The 12,982-nt window shown below is 55.0% G+C and overlaps 1 protein-coding gene across 21 annotated transcripts in view; it reads right to left on the bottom strand.

The window, feature by feature from the left end:
- Positions 1–12,982, bottom strand: part of Rapgef1 (Rap guanine nucleotide exchange factor 1) — a 98,290-nt gene that overhangs the window by 67,833 nt on the left and 17,475 nt on the right. For 3 of the 21 annotated variants that reach the window (XM_087183006.1, XM_087183002.1, XM_087183003.1), the window contains exon 1: positions 7,328–10,047. The exons of 3 other annotated variants lie outside the window; for them this stretch is intronic. In XM_087183006.1, the coding sequence (XP_087039132.1) occupies positions 7,328–7,880 (553 nt within the window). In that variant the 5' untranslated portion in view covers positions 7,881–10,047. Of the gene's footprint in view, positions 1–3,184; positions 4,541–4,584; positions 4,653–5,476; positions 5,500–7,327; positions 10,049–10,085; positions 11,013–11,088; positions 12,959–12,982 lie in introns of those variants that run through there. 15 more of the 21 variants (XM_087183010.1, XM_087183012.1, XM_087183001.1 and 12 more) reach the window with 12 other exon arrangements.

Raw genomic sequence — 12,982 nt, 5'->3', positions numbered from 1 at the left:
GGGAGCTCAAGGAGAAGCATTCTCATTAGGAGCCCAACTGCCCATGAAAGGAAACATAAGTGAGCCGCAGGGGTGTCTCGGCCCCTCTAGGTGAATCAGAGCCACTCCCTCCATGGACGCATCGCTACCCGGGCAGACCTGGGGGCACTGTCCCTGCACCTACAATGACACCAGCCTTGAGCCAGCCCTGGAGGGCCTGAGGAAACAGCCCCACAGTTCTGGTCCTGAGCATCAGAGGAGGAGCCCGGGTCTGCAAAGGCCTATACCTAACAGAACTGGCGCAGTCACTGCCATGAGCTGCCCCCTCACTGCCTTGATCCCTTTTCCTGCGTTAGGGGTCCCCAGGCTCAAAACTCACCCTCACCCGGAACTATCCAAGGCTCACAAGCCACCCCAACACCCACACAGCACGACAGCCAGCCACAGCTAGGAGGGCGACAGGACCCCATGCCGGGCACCTGGTCTGCCCTGACTGAAAGGAATGGAAGCCCAGTGACAGCTCCAGTAAAAGGGCAGGCAAAGCTTACGGGAACCTGAGAGCCCCCGAGTCCAAGGAAGGGCCAGGCCACGCCCACCTCCCACTCCACACCGGCTCCCCCTAAGAGGCCGCTAATCCGAAGCAGGCGCTGGGCTGCTCCGTGGTTTTTGTGTGGCCTGGGCCAGTGGTGGTGAACCTATGGCACGGTGTTATTTGTTTTTCTTTTAAGACAAAAGATGCTAATGTGTGAGTTGTTTTTTTCCTAAACTAAAACATCAGCATTCAGGTCTAATTGCAGTGGGTTTGGGGTTGCAGCTTGGCACTTGGCCTCTGAAAGGTTCGCCATCACTGGTCTATGCCAAAGTGCCCAGGCCATGCCTCTGACCCAGATCTCGTACACTGAGCTGCGCTGTGCACTCAGTACACCCACCTGGAACCCTAAAGCGCACTCCCAACTGAGCAGGACCAAGGTGAGCCCTTTGTCTCCCCACAGCCTTCCCCATCCTGCACCCCGACAGCAGGCCAGAAGCCTCAGCTACCCTTCATTCCTCCTCCTTCTCCATGCCCCACAACTAATCCATCAGGAGGTTCTGCTGGCTCTAAAGTCCACGACGTTGAGGTACAATCACCTTCTCTGCTCCAGCCTGGACTACCTTACAGCTCCCACAGGCCCTGGTACCCCGGCCCCCGTGTTCTCAAGACATCATTCCTGTTAAAATTGTAGGGCTTATCAGGGTGTAGGGGCACACTCCCGTAATCTCAGCACTAGAGAGGCTGAGGAAGGATCGATTGCCGCAAGTTCCAGGCCAGCATGAACTACATAGTGACACCTTGTCTCAAAAAAAAAAAAAACAACTGGGGAGGGGGCAGTGGCTCAGTGGCAGAACACCTGGCTTGCATTCATGAAGCCCTGTGCTCCCAGCACCCTACAAAGAAAACTTCAGATAACTCTACCGCTCTGCTTGAAATGGCAACAGCTGCCCCTTTCCTCCCGACAGAAGCCCGTGCCCTCAGGCCTCCTTGCTGTGACCTGAAACACCTGTCCACTCCCCTGCCGAGAAAGCTTGTGCCACACGCAGGTGGCTGCTGAGCCGACTCCCTCAACCCCTCAAGTCTTCACAGGAATCTCAGCTCCCAGGGAGGGCACCGCCCACCCCGCCTGACCCTGCAACCTGGCCCCCTCTCCCCATGTGGCTTGCCTCAGAAAATCTGGTGACCCTGAGTACAGACGGCCTTAGGGATGGCCTGAGAGTTCCAGGATGATGCCAGATGTTGCAGCCTTGCCCCAGGGCACTGTCCCAGCACTCTATGGCAGTGGGTGTGCAGCAAACTGTCACCTGAACGGCACAATGGCAGCCACTGAGAAAGCAGCAGCTTGTCAACCCTGACCAGAAAAGAAAGCCCCTCTGCGGCTGGCTGCATGAACACAGCTCCATGCCCCAGTGCCCAGCGGAGGACTAGAGAACAAGAAAGAGGACAATCAGTCATGAAGGTAGGAAAGCTCTTTAACCAGCGATTACAAAACAAAGTAACAGAGAGCACTGGCTACAGAGTACCAAGCACAGCTGACTCCCCAAGCACTGCCAGTCTCTCTCTGGTGCCCGATCCCTCCTCTGCCCCTCCATCTCCTCACACGGCCAGGCCAGGCCACTGGCTGCGCCACCTTCCGTTACAGATGTGCAAACTGAGCCCCAAGGTCCCATGTAACAAGTGGCAGAGACTAACTGCTCTTGCCGCAAACTGTGTAAAACAAAGACCCCCCCCCCAACCCGCCCCGCATCCTGCCCTGGCTGAGGCCAGCTGGCGGCGGGGGGGGGGGGGGCTCCCCTCCTTCCCGCCTGCAAGGCTGGGATCTACACGGTGCCAGGCTCCCTGGGTGGCAAGGCCCGAGCCTGAGCATGGGTGCAGCTGGACCTCAGGACTCCCTGGCTCCCCCTCTGCGCAGGACAGCTGCACACTGCGCCTGCTAAGGGCTATCTTTCCTGAGACTGCAGGGCCAGCCCCATCCAGCCATCTGTCCAGCTGCTTTCTTGATGATTCAGTGGCCGGCAGCTGCTCCAGCCCTGGGGTCACCCGGGTTCTGACACTTAAGGGGGAGGGCACAGAGGAGCTGTCGTTCCGGTAGCCAAGGGAAAGGGCCATCAGGTGCATGCAGGGATGAGGACCCAGGACGCAGCAGAGTCTCCACAGGCAGAACTGTGCTCCCGTCCAGGATCTGTCAGCATGGACACACCGACCTTCCCATCCCCGGGTAGGTAGCCTCTGGCATGGCTCCATGGGTCCACTCTGCTTGAGTCATGAACCTGAGGGGAAGTGACCTGCCCAAGGCCACACAACCAGGGACGAGAGCCCAAGCCTTTCCACTCTCTGGGCTCCACTCCCAGCTGGCCAAAGGCTGAGGCTGAGCACCCCAGGCTCTGGTCTCCCCAGGAGGGAGGGAGGAGACCTGTGTACAGGGGACTAACCCTGCACAAGAGGCAAGGTTTCCCGTGCCACCAAGCAAAGAGGCGAGGGCGTAGGCAGATGATGGGAGTCAGAAGGCCCGCAGGCACAGCCTGGAGGGGCCTGTGTGGCTGGCTGGACAGAAGTCAGGTAACCGGACAAGGGAAGGACCATCAACAAACGGCCTAGCATAGAGAGGGTGGGATGGCTCCAGCAGTGTCCCACTGAGGGGACAGGAGAGGGACCGACAGCCTCTGTAGTCACCTGATCAGGCCTCCAAGCCTGCAGTCGTCTCCTCTCTCCTCCTGCAGCTACGGAGCCAACGTGTGAGGGCAGAGCCACCCCAGTCAGAGAAGGGGTGCTGCAGGTGCGGCCTGCTCACTGACGAGTGACCTGCTTCTGGTTCCCAGAGTACGCATGTCCGCAGAGGAAAGACACCACGCCCAAGACCTCGGTGCAGGCTCCTTTCCTCTGAGAGTGAAGAACGGTTTCCACATGTTTAGTGCTTATGTAAGGGTCTGCTAACAGTCTTGGTTTTGTTTCTTCTGAAATGTCCACTCTGTCCCTTGAAGCAGTTCACTGACCCTTCACACCAATGGGCTGTCCTGGGGCCGCCTCCTCAGCTGTGTGCAGTCTGCAAGGTCCCTGACAGAGCCAACCGGCCTTTCAGCCTGAGGCAACTTCTGAAACCAGATGCCTTACACGCAACCCCTAAAAAGTGGTGGAAGGGCAATTTAGGTGTAACGTGGCCGCTGGCCATTGCTATTATCTTAAATATGGTGACACCCTCTACACAGCTGGAAAAGAAATAGCCAAGCACGGAAATGCAGTCTACGCATGTTCCCAGGGTAAAGGATATCTTACAGCCAACAGTGAGGACAGACATTGTTCTAAATTTGGAGATAGCTGATGACAGAGCCAAGTTTCCTTCCCTTTTCCTACCCACACCCAAAAAAACACCCCAGGCTTCTCATGAGAAAAATTCCTTCACACTTATGTTTTCCATTTCCTACATCTGATCTTTTGCTTAATAAAAACCTAATTTAGGGGAGGCCCGAGTTCCATGTCAACCACACACAAACAGAAGCCCACGGTGCATGTGAATCTTTTAATCCAGGCCCGGACACAGGAAGCCACCACCACTGCCTACTATTGCGCCCCAATGAATTATTACCATATTACTGTTCCACACCTTAGGGCATCATATTACACACGGTTATATGTGACAGACACAATATACAGCACTGTGTATGCGTCTTAAATTATCTTCTATGCATGTAAATCTGTTAATAAGAGTGACAGGTACACAGAAACTCATGTTTTGTCTGTGCTGTAGGTGTAAATGTCTGCACATGAGCCTAACAGACGCAGCCCGCTGCATTATTTTACATCAGTGTCACACATCATCGTGTCACTGTTACACTGCCACCCTACACAGGAGACAGGAAGAGCTGCTGCACACAAGTCACCCCTCTAAGCCTAAAATTCTTCACTGGTAAAATAAGGGAATATTTCCAAAGAGCCATTCTAGCTCAATACATCTGTGATTCCAAAAGCACATTAAATAACCTTTAGCTTCTAGAACGTTTTCTTCTACCCTGGACCTATTTCTGATGACAGCCAAACACAGCTGCGACCTCACTGATGACAGACAGTAACCTCACCTCTGACGTCCCGAGGCGCTCCACATGACCCACGTTCGGCAGCACTGCAGCCCTTCGCACACAAGCAGCTGGGGAAACGGCAGCAAGTCAGCCTCGGTCACAGCAAGGGAAGAGCAGCAAGCAGTGCTCCTTTTGCCAGCAGGCTTGGCTCTCTCTGGGCTCACGGCCCGGCTCTTCCATAACCCTGCTCTCCAGGAGGCAGGGGACAGACAGCTGCAATGGCCAGTGGCACCCTTAAGCACAACCTCATGTCTCTCCACGACACCCAGCACTGGCATGCAACCGAGGTGAGGGTAAAGCAAAGAGCTGTGAGAGGGGCCAGGGGTTTAGCTCAGTGGTGCTGCCGCCTGCCTGGTAAGCGCAAGGTCCCGAATTCGATCCCCAGTATCAAAAACAAACAAAAAAGAGCTGTGAGAAATTAGAATTTTATAGCAAAACTGGATGCTTAGCATTGCTAATGGCACATGGACTTCCCCGTAGCCTTTTCCCGAGCTGTATGTCATCAGGTAACTCGTCAGTATGGCAGCATGGCTCACGAAGAAACATTTCAAAGTGGGAATATCAATGCGGATGTGCTGTGGCTAACTGCTGAATTATGCACCTCTCACGACAGTGTTAACAGACACAGCACTTTGGGAAGACTCACGGCAAGACCCTGAAGGCCATTCCTGTGGCCTGGCTCAGGAACTTCATACAGGGAACTCATTTGAAGGAAATCACCCAGCAGAATCACAAGCGGAGGTGATCCCTGCTGCCTTACTTACAACAGCAAGAAGGGGAGGTAATTCCAACACCAGGAGCAGGAGACTGATCAGTAAGTCATGGAGCATGAACATGACCGAACGTCAGCCACTACCGAAGCAGCGATGACCACACAGAATTAAAGACTTACCTGCACATGCTCACCACCATGTGCAAACACACGTGTGTCCAGCAGCTCTGCAGAGGAATGACGCCCTGTTAATGCTTTGTTCTCTACTTTTTAGGCCCATTAGGTTCAGACACTGAGCATGTGCTTTCTTCTGGGCATCATGTCAATGTTCCCCTGTATTTTCCATGAATAAGGTAACAGCGGGGCTGGGGATGTCCTGGGTTTGACCTGGTTGCCCCAAAAAGTAACATCATTTCAAGTAAATACAACATAACTTAAAATAGTACACTGGCTGTACACTAACTCCAGACAGGCTCCAAGCTCCTTGACCCGTCACTCTCTGGAGCAGGTTCTATTCAAGGATGAGGAAACTGAGGCCCAGAAGTTAAGAAACTTGCCCAAGGTCAAGAGGGAGAAAGAACAAGGATTCAACCCTGGCATCTGGGCTCCCAAGTCCAAGCTCTTAACCACTGTGTAACAGTGAGCGGAGCCAGCCTTGCAACACTAATATGCCACTCCCGGGGGTCCTGAGCTGCCCTAGGTACTGAGGGCCCCTCGCCCGTGGCTCATCCTTCACTCAGGTACACTGACGTCTTCGCACGAGGTACTAAATGCACCAAGAGTGCACAGATGTGAACCACAGCGACCTGACTGCTGGTCACTGATTCAGACCTCAAGGGGACCCTTCCGGCCACCAGCCATCTGCGAGAAGACAGGCTGAGGACCCCGAACTCACACACCCAGCGGGGGGCGGGCAGAACCAGGTCTCCGATCCATGTCCACTCTTTCTACTCTGCCACGTGCGGTGAGAAGCTTGCTGTCACTTATTAGACGCTTACTGTACGCCGGGCCCAGCACCCTGTGCACGAATCATCTCTTTGGTTGTCACAACAGTCCTCTGAGGTGGGTGTTACCATCACTCTAAAGCAGAGCCCACAAATAGGCTTGGAAATGGACAGCATTTTGCCCACCAGGCTTGGCCAGAAGGCAAGGCGGGTGGTCAGTGCAGGCCCCACCAGCCAGCGCACATCACCAGCACACATCCGGGATCGACATTTACTGCCTGCCACGTGGGCTGCCAGCTGCCGCTGGAGGCTGCCTCGGGAGAGGGCGAGTCTCAGCACCTCTGCTGGCTGCTACCCAGGTCTCCAACTTCACCCTGCAGCACTGGAACGGGTGTGTGTGTGTGTGTCAGAGGCAGAGCCCTGCCCAGCCCAGCCCACTGCTGCTGCCAAACAACCCACGGCCTGGCCGCCGGCTGAGGCAGCTCTCAGGCAGCCCTTCTCCCTCTCGACACCCATGCCATGTGCCGTGTGCGGACACGCAAATCACCAGCACTGCCACTTAACAGGCTGGGCGGTATGGCCGCCAGCTGCTGGATTTTTGAAGGAGGTAACAATTCAATTTCCAATTACTGCTCCAAGTTTTAATTCCCAAGGAAACCTTGGTACTGTTATACTTCCTGGAGCCTAAATCAACACAGTACACAGCCTTTCAAATTATTTCCAAGACGAGGAGAGAGAAGAAGGCCTGCCCGCCTGCCTTCTGGGACAAGATCACAGGCCTGTGGTTCAGGTTAGCTCTCGACTGCAGTTTCCCCAGATACCTGGGTCACCAAGCAACAACAAAGCACTGCCTTTCCTGAAACAGCCTTTCCCAGTGGGAGCAGTCATCAATAGCAAACTGACTGCAAGTTCCCCGCTGCTGGGCAGGGGGCGCCTGTTTTCCTGGATCTCTGGGCAGGGAAAGGCTGAGGGTGAAGATTTTCAGGTCCCACCTACCCTCCCTCCCACAGCATGTGCAGCCACTCCTGCCCTGGGGTCCTGGACGGTGCAGGCTGGAGCCCTTAGCAGCAATGCCCATGAGCCAGACCTATGGAAACACAAAGAATTCTTCTTCCACTGTGGGCCCTGGGAGAACACAGTGCTGGTCCCTGTGAGTGCAGGTCCTGTGCCGCTGAAGCCACCAAGAAGTTTCTCTCCAGCAGGGGACGCTCAGGCGCAGTGCAGACAGACAGAGGTAGGGAGCCAGCTTTCTCTGATGCTCTGCTCCTCCTGTTTCCAACTTCCAGGCCCAGCACACGGATCTGCAGGGCAGGTAACGGCTGATTTCCCTTCCATCCACCTTCACACCGCACCCAGAGCTTGGCCTTCCCGCCGCTGCCGCCCTTGGCTCTGACAGGTCTGTCTGCTCGGAGCTCCAGCTGGCATGGGGTGGGGCGCAGGGCCAAAGCCGGGGTCCTGGGGCTGCAGCAAACCCCAAGGCAACATGCCGGGCCCCCACTGCTGGCCCTCCGTAGACCCTGTACTGCAGCTTGGCTGCAGCCATCATCCACCCACCGAGGGGCTGTGCAAAAGGTGCTGGGACTGCAGCCAGGCCGGTCCTTGGGTCCCCCAGCTCCCGGGGGCCATGGATGTAGCGCCATGGTACAGTGCTTGCCTAGCACACACAAGGGCTGAGCTGCCACCCCCAGCACCACCCCCTAAAAGTCCTGTTCCTAAATGTTCTAAAATCCCATTTCCAAATAAACAACGTAAAGGCAAAGAGACCGAGATGAACTGTGAGGGCACGCTCTACATTGTTGTCACTGCAGCTCCCCAGCAGGGCATCATGCTACTTGGGACATGGTGTCCAGCTTTATCCTGTTTTCCTTTTGCTCTGTAGTAGGCTGGCCTTGAACTCACTCTGTAGCTCAGGCTGGCCTTGAATTTGAGATCCTCCTGCCTCAGTTTCCTCAGTGTGCGCCATAGGTGTGTGCCACCTGTGGCCAATGCTGAAACAGGCGTTAGACACAAAGCATCTCAGGGCCTGCCTGTGCAAAGGAACAAGCCCTTCGAGGCCAAGCTGTGCTCCTCCTGTCAGTGGGCCCTGTGGGCATAGAAACCGCAGCTGTCTCTGGGCCCCCATCCACCGTGGACCCTGCAATCCTTCACACCAACAGCACTACTGTGGCCCTCTCACGTCAGCCACGAGCACAACTACACGCCACAGCTCAGAGAGCCATTCTGTAGTTTGTCCGTGAGCCCAGCTGCTCCCAGCGGGAAATTCCCAAAGTTTTCACTCTGACATTTTCTAAGGAGAACCAGAATAATCCAAAGGTCAGCAGATGCATGAAATCCTGCTCTTTGTCTGAGAACCCAGGGCTGTGGCACGCTGGGCAAGTGCCTTTCCGCGGAGCTTCTGAGCTGCGCTCAGTGCCACCCTCCTGCTGGCGGCTGGAGAAGCACCAGCTGAGCCGGCTTTCAGAAGGGCGCTCCCACCCACCTGCCTGCTAGCCGTGTCTGCTAAGGTTTGCCCCAGGCCTCCACGCTCAGCTACAATTCCCAGCCCATTTTTATTTCTTATGTGGAAAAAGGGTCTTGCTAAGTTGCCCGGGCGGGGGTCTAACTTGTGATCCTCCTGCCTCAGCCTGGGATTACAGGTAAAAGCCACCAACCATGCCAGACTCATTTTTTTCAAGTGTGAAAATATATTAAGAAAGTACGACAAAGTTGTTAAATGGAACCTACTTTGTTTACCTGAAGGTCCTCATCTGCTTATACATACATACTTTGCTAAGCCGTCTTAAGACAAAGTGTAGACAGGCTGACTCTGCAGGCCTAACTGCCTCAGCCTGACTAAGGTAAAAGTGTGTGCTTCTCCCGCGCAGCCACCCTGAGAAAAGCAGCAGGTCCCCAGCTATGGCTCAGAGGTAGAGGGAGGGAGGGGGATGGGGGGAGACTCCCCATTATAACCTCCTGTCTAGTTCATATGCCAACTTCACCAACTGCGCCCAGAAGTCTCTGACAGCCACTTGCTTACGCCAGGATCCTCGGGGATGGCTGCCGAGTGTCCTTCTCAAACTGACCGTCCCACTGAAGAACGGCTCAAGAGGCAGAAAGGCTGACCTGACAGTGAGCTGGCACCTTCTCCTTTTAAAGGGGCCATTTCTGTAACCTGACCACAAGTGCTGCCTATGGTTAATGTTCCCAAGTGAACACACAGCCACATGTGCAGTTACAAAGGCGCGGTCCTGCACAGACCGAAGCTCCTGCACCTGCTTCTGGCCAGTGGAGGGAGGGGCCAGGTAGGTCCTGCTGAGCCACCTCCGGCCTGCAGCCAGGCGCAACTGTTTGTGCACAGAATCTGCCTGGGTCCACGGCACCTGGGGCCACTCCGGCCCGCTGCTTCCCCTCAGAGCTGAGCCCAACAAGGGCCCCTTCGAGACAGGAGAGTCAGGAAAGGCTGCTGCCTGCACCACGGGCATCCAGGGTGGGTGGGGAAGAGATGCTCTTACAGAAGGCACCTGGAACTCTGAGAGAAAGCTATTCACAACATTCTCTAAACCAAAAATATCACCAAAGACCTAAACTCTGACTTGGAAAATGCCTTCAGAACCGGAAGATCCCAACACACAGACACATGCTGCCCTGAACAAACACCCAAGAGGGCTGAATGCTCACCGGGCCAGCCCGGGCATTGGGACAGGATCGGAGCCATTCCAATTCTTATAGCTGCCTGCTGGTTCTCTCCGCGCCACCCGCTGCAGGCACCTGCTGACAGGAAGGAGGCCCCAGCAGGCTCGGCTCCGGCCCCAGACACCTGCCCCTTGCCACTTGCTTCTCCCGGGAAAGGCGGCCGGGGCCCTTACCTTGTTTCCAGGGACACAGAGCGCTTCGCCTCAGGGGCTTCTGCTTCTCAACAGCATTGCCCATTCTAAAGCCAGAGGTCACAGGACCCTCCAGGCCCTAGTGTCCTTGTCACACAGCAAATAAGGATGGAGGTGCTGGCCGAAAGGGGTGTCATCTCTGCGACACCTCAGCTCGACCAGCCACACAGCCCGGCACAGCCTCCTGGGGAAGACTGGAGAAATTCTGCTCTGAAAGTCCTGCCTCCGCCCTTCACACTCCTCCTCCAAGAGGAAACAAGAAGAAAGGGTTTGTTATCACCCTCCCCTGGGTCTCTGACGGCTACTCCAGAGCTCCTTCCTCGGCCCTGAGCTATTACTCATCCTCACTGGCAGCTGGCTCGGAAAATGGACCGTGTTCCCAGTCACACTGCCCGGAGAGGTGGCAGTCAGGTGACCCCGAGGCTGAAAGTCACCATGGCCGATTCTGGGGCAGAATCCTGCTCTTAGGTCACCACATACTGCAAATATGTCAGAGAAAAGATTTCATGAATGCTGCTTTGCTACGGGAGAAACCAAACAGCAAAAGGCTCGCTACACTCCATCCACTTCCCAACGTAAAGAACACAGGGCACAAATGCAGTGAATGGTTTGCAAGCCTGAGCTGCAAACTCCCACTCCATTTTGGGGTCACCTTTGCTGGGGAGGTGTCACAACTCTAAACCCTGAACAATGGCTTTGCAGGAAGACAGCGGGGACATGAAGACAGATATCCTTTGGTGAAAGGGAAGGAAAGGCGGACGAGAGATCTAAGTGACTTCAACCTCAGAGATGGGTTAGCAAAGCTCTTCTGGAACCCCCTAAGCCGCACGGGTACGAATGTCAGCTCTGAGGCCCAACATTGGGCTCTGCCAAGAGCATGACAGCCTGGCATCCTCAGCTGCAGCAAGGGTCAGGGAAAAGAAACAGCATCTTCTAGAAACAGCATCTTCTAGCATGCTGCCCGGCCCCAGGAGGCCCTCATCACCTTCATCCTGGGACTTTGAGGCTGGGAAGCTAAACCGCCTCGGATGGGAGACTTCTGGCTTCTGTCAGTGTAACTGAAGACACCAATGTTGACTTGTTCTGTGGAGTTGGATGGTAGGATGCGAGAGCAAGTTCTAGAACTGGAGGAAAATTTGAAGACAATATTTAAAAACAACAATAAAAAAGATCCAGAGAGGGCCGGGGATTTAGCTCAGTGGTTCCGCCGCCTGCCTCGCAAGTGCAAGGTCCTGAGTTTGATCCGCGCTACCAAAAAAAAAAAAAAGATCCAGGGAATCAAAGAGAACACATTGAAAAAAACAAATCTCCAGAGGCCGAGGATTTAGCTCAGTGGTTCCACCGCCTGCCTTGTAAGCAGAAGGATCCAAGTTCGATCCCTGGTACAAAAAAAACCAAAAACAAAAACAAATCTCCATTACATCGGTTTTCAACAGCAGATACGCTATCTGACCTTTCTTCCGCATTAAGTTCAGTACAATGTATCTTCAAAGCCACAGCGGATCAAAAAGGCCTGATTGTGAGGCTGCATTTTAACTTCTCCTTTTACCTGAAGAAAATGTTAACTCATCTGGCAGGCACCTTAGGATGCTGCTGGGCAGGCAGGGTACCTGGCATACAACAGGTGCTTAGCAACTCTGCTGAGCAAACAAACAGGAGGACAGGTGAGCGGATAAAGACGTGAAGGACAGAGGAGAGCGCCCCTTTTGGCCCCCAGCACACTGGAAAGCGCCGACGTCGGCACCTGTCTGTGGCTCCTCGTGGTGGCCCAAGTCTGAGCAGCAGTGACAGGATGGGGGCTGAGGTCCAGCTTGGCCGCTTCTTGGCTGCCACATTCCTCAATGTTTCCAGGGGCAGATGCACCCCAAGTTCCAAAGGTCCCACTTCCTGAGGGCCCCTGCACATAAACCAGGACTCCGCGGCAGGACAGTATTGGGGAGAGTGCAGCCTTGGTCCCTCTCCATCATGGTCCCCAGTGATTTCAATGTGAACTGCTGGGGAGGGGGTGAAGGGAGACAGCAGACCGGCCCACATCTAAGGGCTCCTCTCCAAATCCTAGCTCGGGACAAGCATCATCAGGGAGATCTTCAAAGGCGAGTCTGCTCGCAATCCAGATGGGCAGGTGACCCACCTCCAGTTCACACCCTAGGGAGACTACATGAGCGAGCCTCCAGCAGACGGACGAAGCCAAAGGAAACGTCACAGAAGTGGAAGGCTCGCTGCATCCAAGCCTTTGGCACATACCCCAGGAAGGGGGTGGACGCCCGTGCTGATGTCAATCTGACCACACCTGACCCGGTCACCAGTCACGTCCTGAGCTTCCACAAGCCCCAGATCGCTGATTTGGAGCCACAGGGCCATAGACATTGGAAGATCAGCCCCTTCCCATGTTATGGGTGCCTCAAGGAGGTGCAAGGGTCAAGGTCACCAGCCCAGCCAGGGCAGTGGAGAAACTGGCCATGGAGGTCGGCGGCTCAGTCCAAATCTGTGTGGGCGACTTTGGGCCAGGAACATTACCTCTCCGAACCTTATTTTTCCATATGTGAAAATGTGTGCAGTTATGCCCTCTACTTCACAGGGTAACTTAGCGGCGGCACAAGATGTTTAAAATCTATTGCACACAGCACCCAGGACAGAAGAGCTACCGCCGCTGAGTCCCGCACTCTCTGTAAATGCTGAGTGTGGATGTCATCCTGTACCCTCAAAATGATCGTTTGGCCTCCCTGGCCCTGCCCCTAGTCACAGCAAGGTCTGCCACAAAAGGAACAGTTCCTTCCCAGACATCTGTGCTACAGGACTGACATGCTGACTAGGGAGGGTGACAGGAGCGGAGCGGTCAGCGGGCGGCTACAGCAGTGTGATGAATTTCAGGGGCAGCC

Source organism: Heterocephalus glaber, unplaced genomic scaffold, assembly GCF_053883595.1.
Source record: "Heterocephalus glaber isolate CG9 unplaced genomic scaffold, H.glaber_assembly_v1.0 deba00001479, whole genome shotgun sequence".
Taxonomy (NCBI): domain Eukaryota; kingdom Metazoa; phylum Chordata; class Mammalia; order Rodentia; family Bathyergidae; genus Heterocephalus; species Heterocephalus glaber.
Note: the sequence above shows the minus strand (reverse complement) of the source record. Positions and strands in the feature narration are given on the sequence as shown.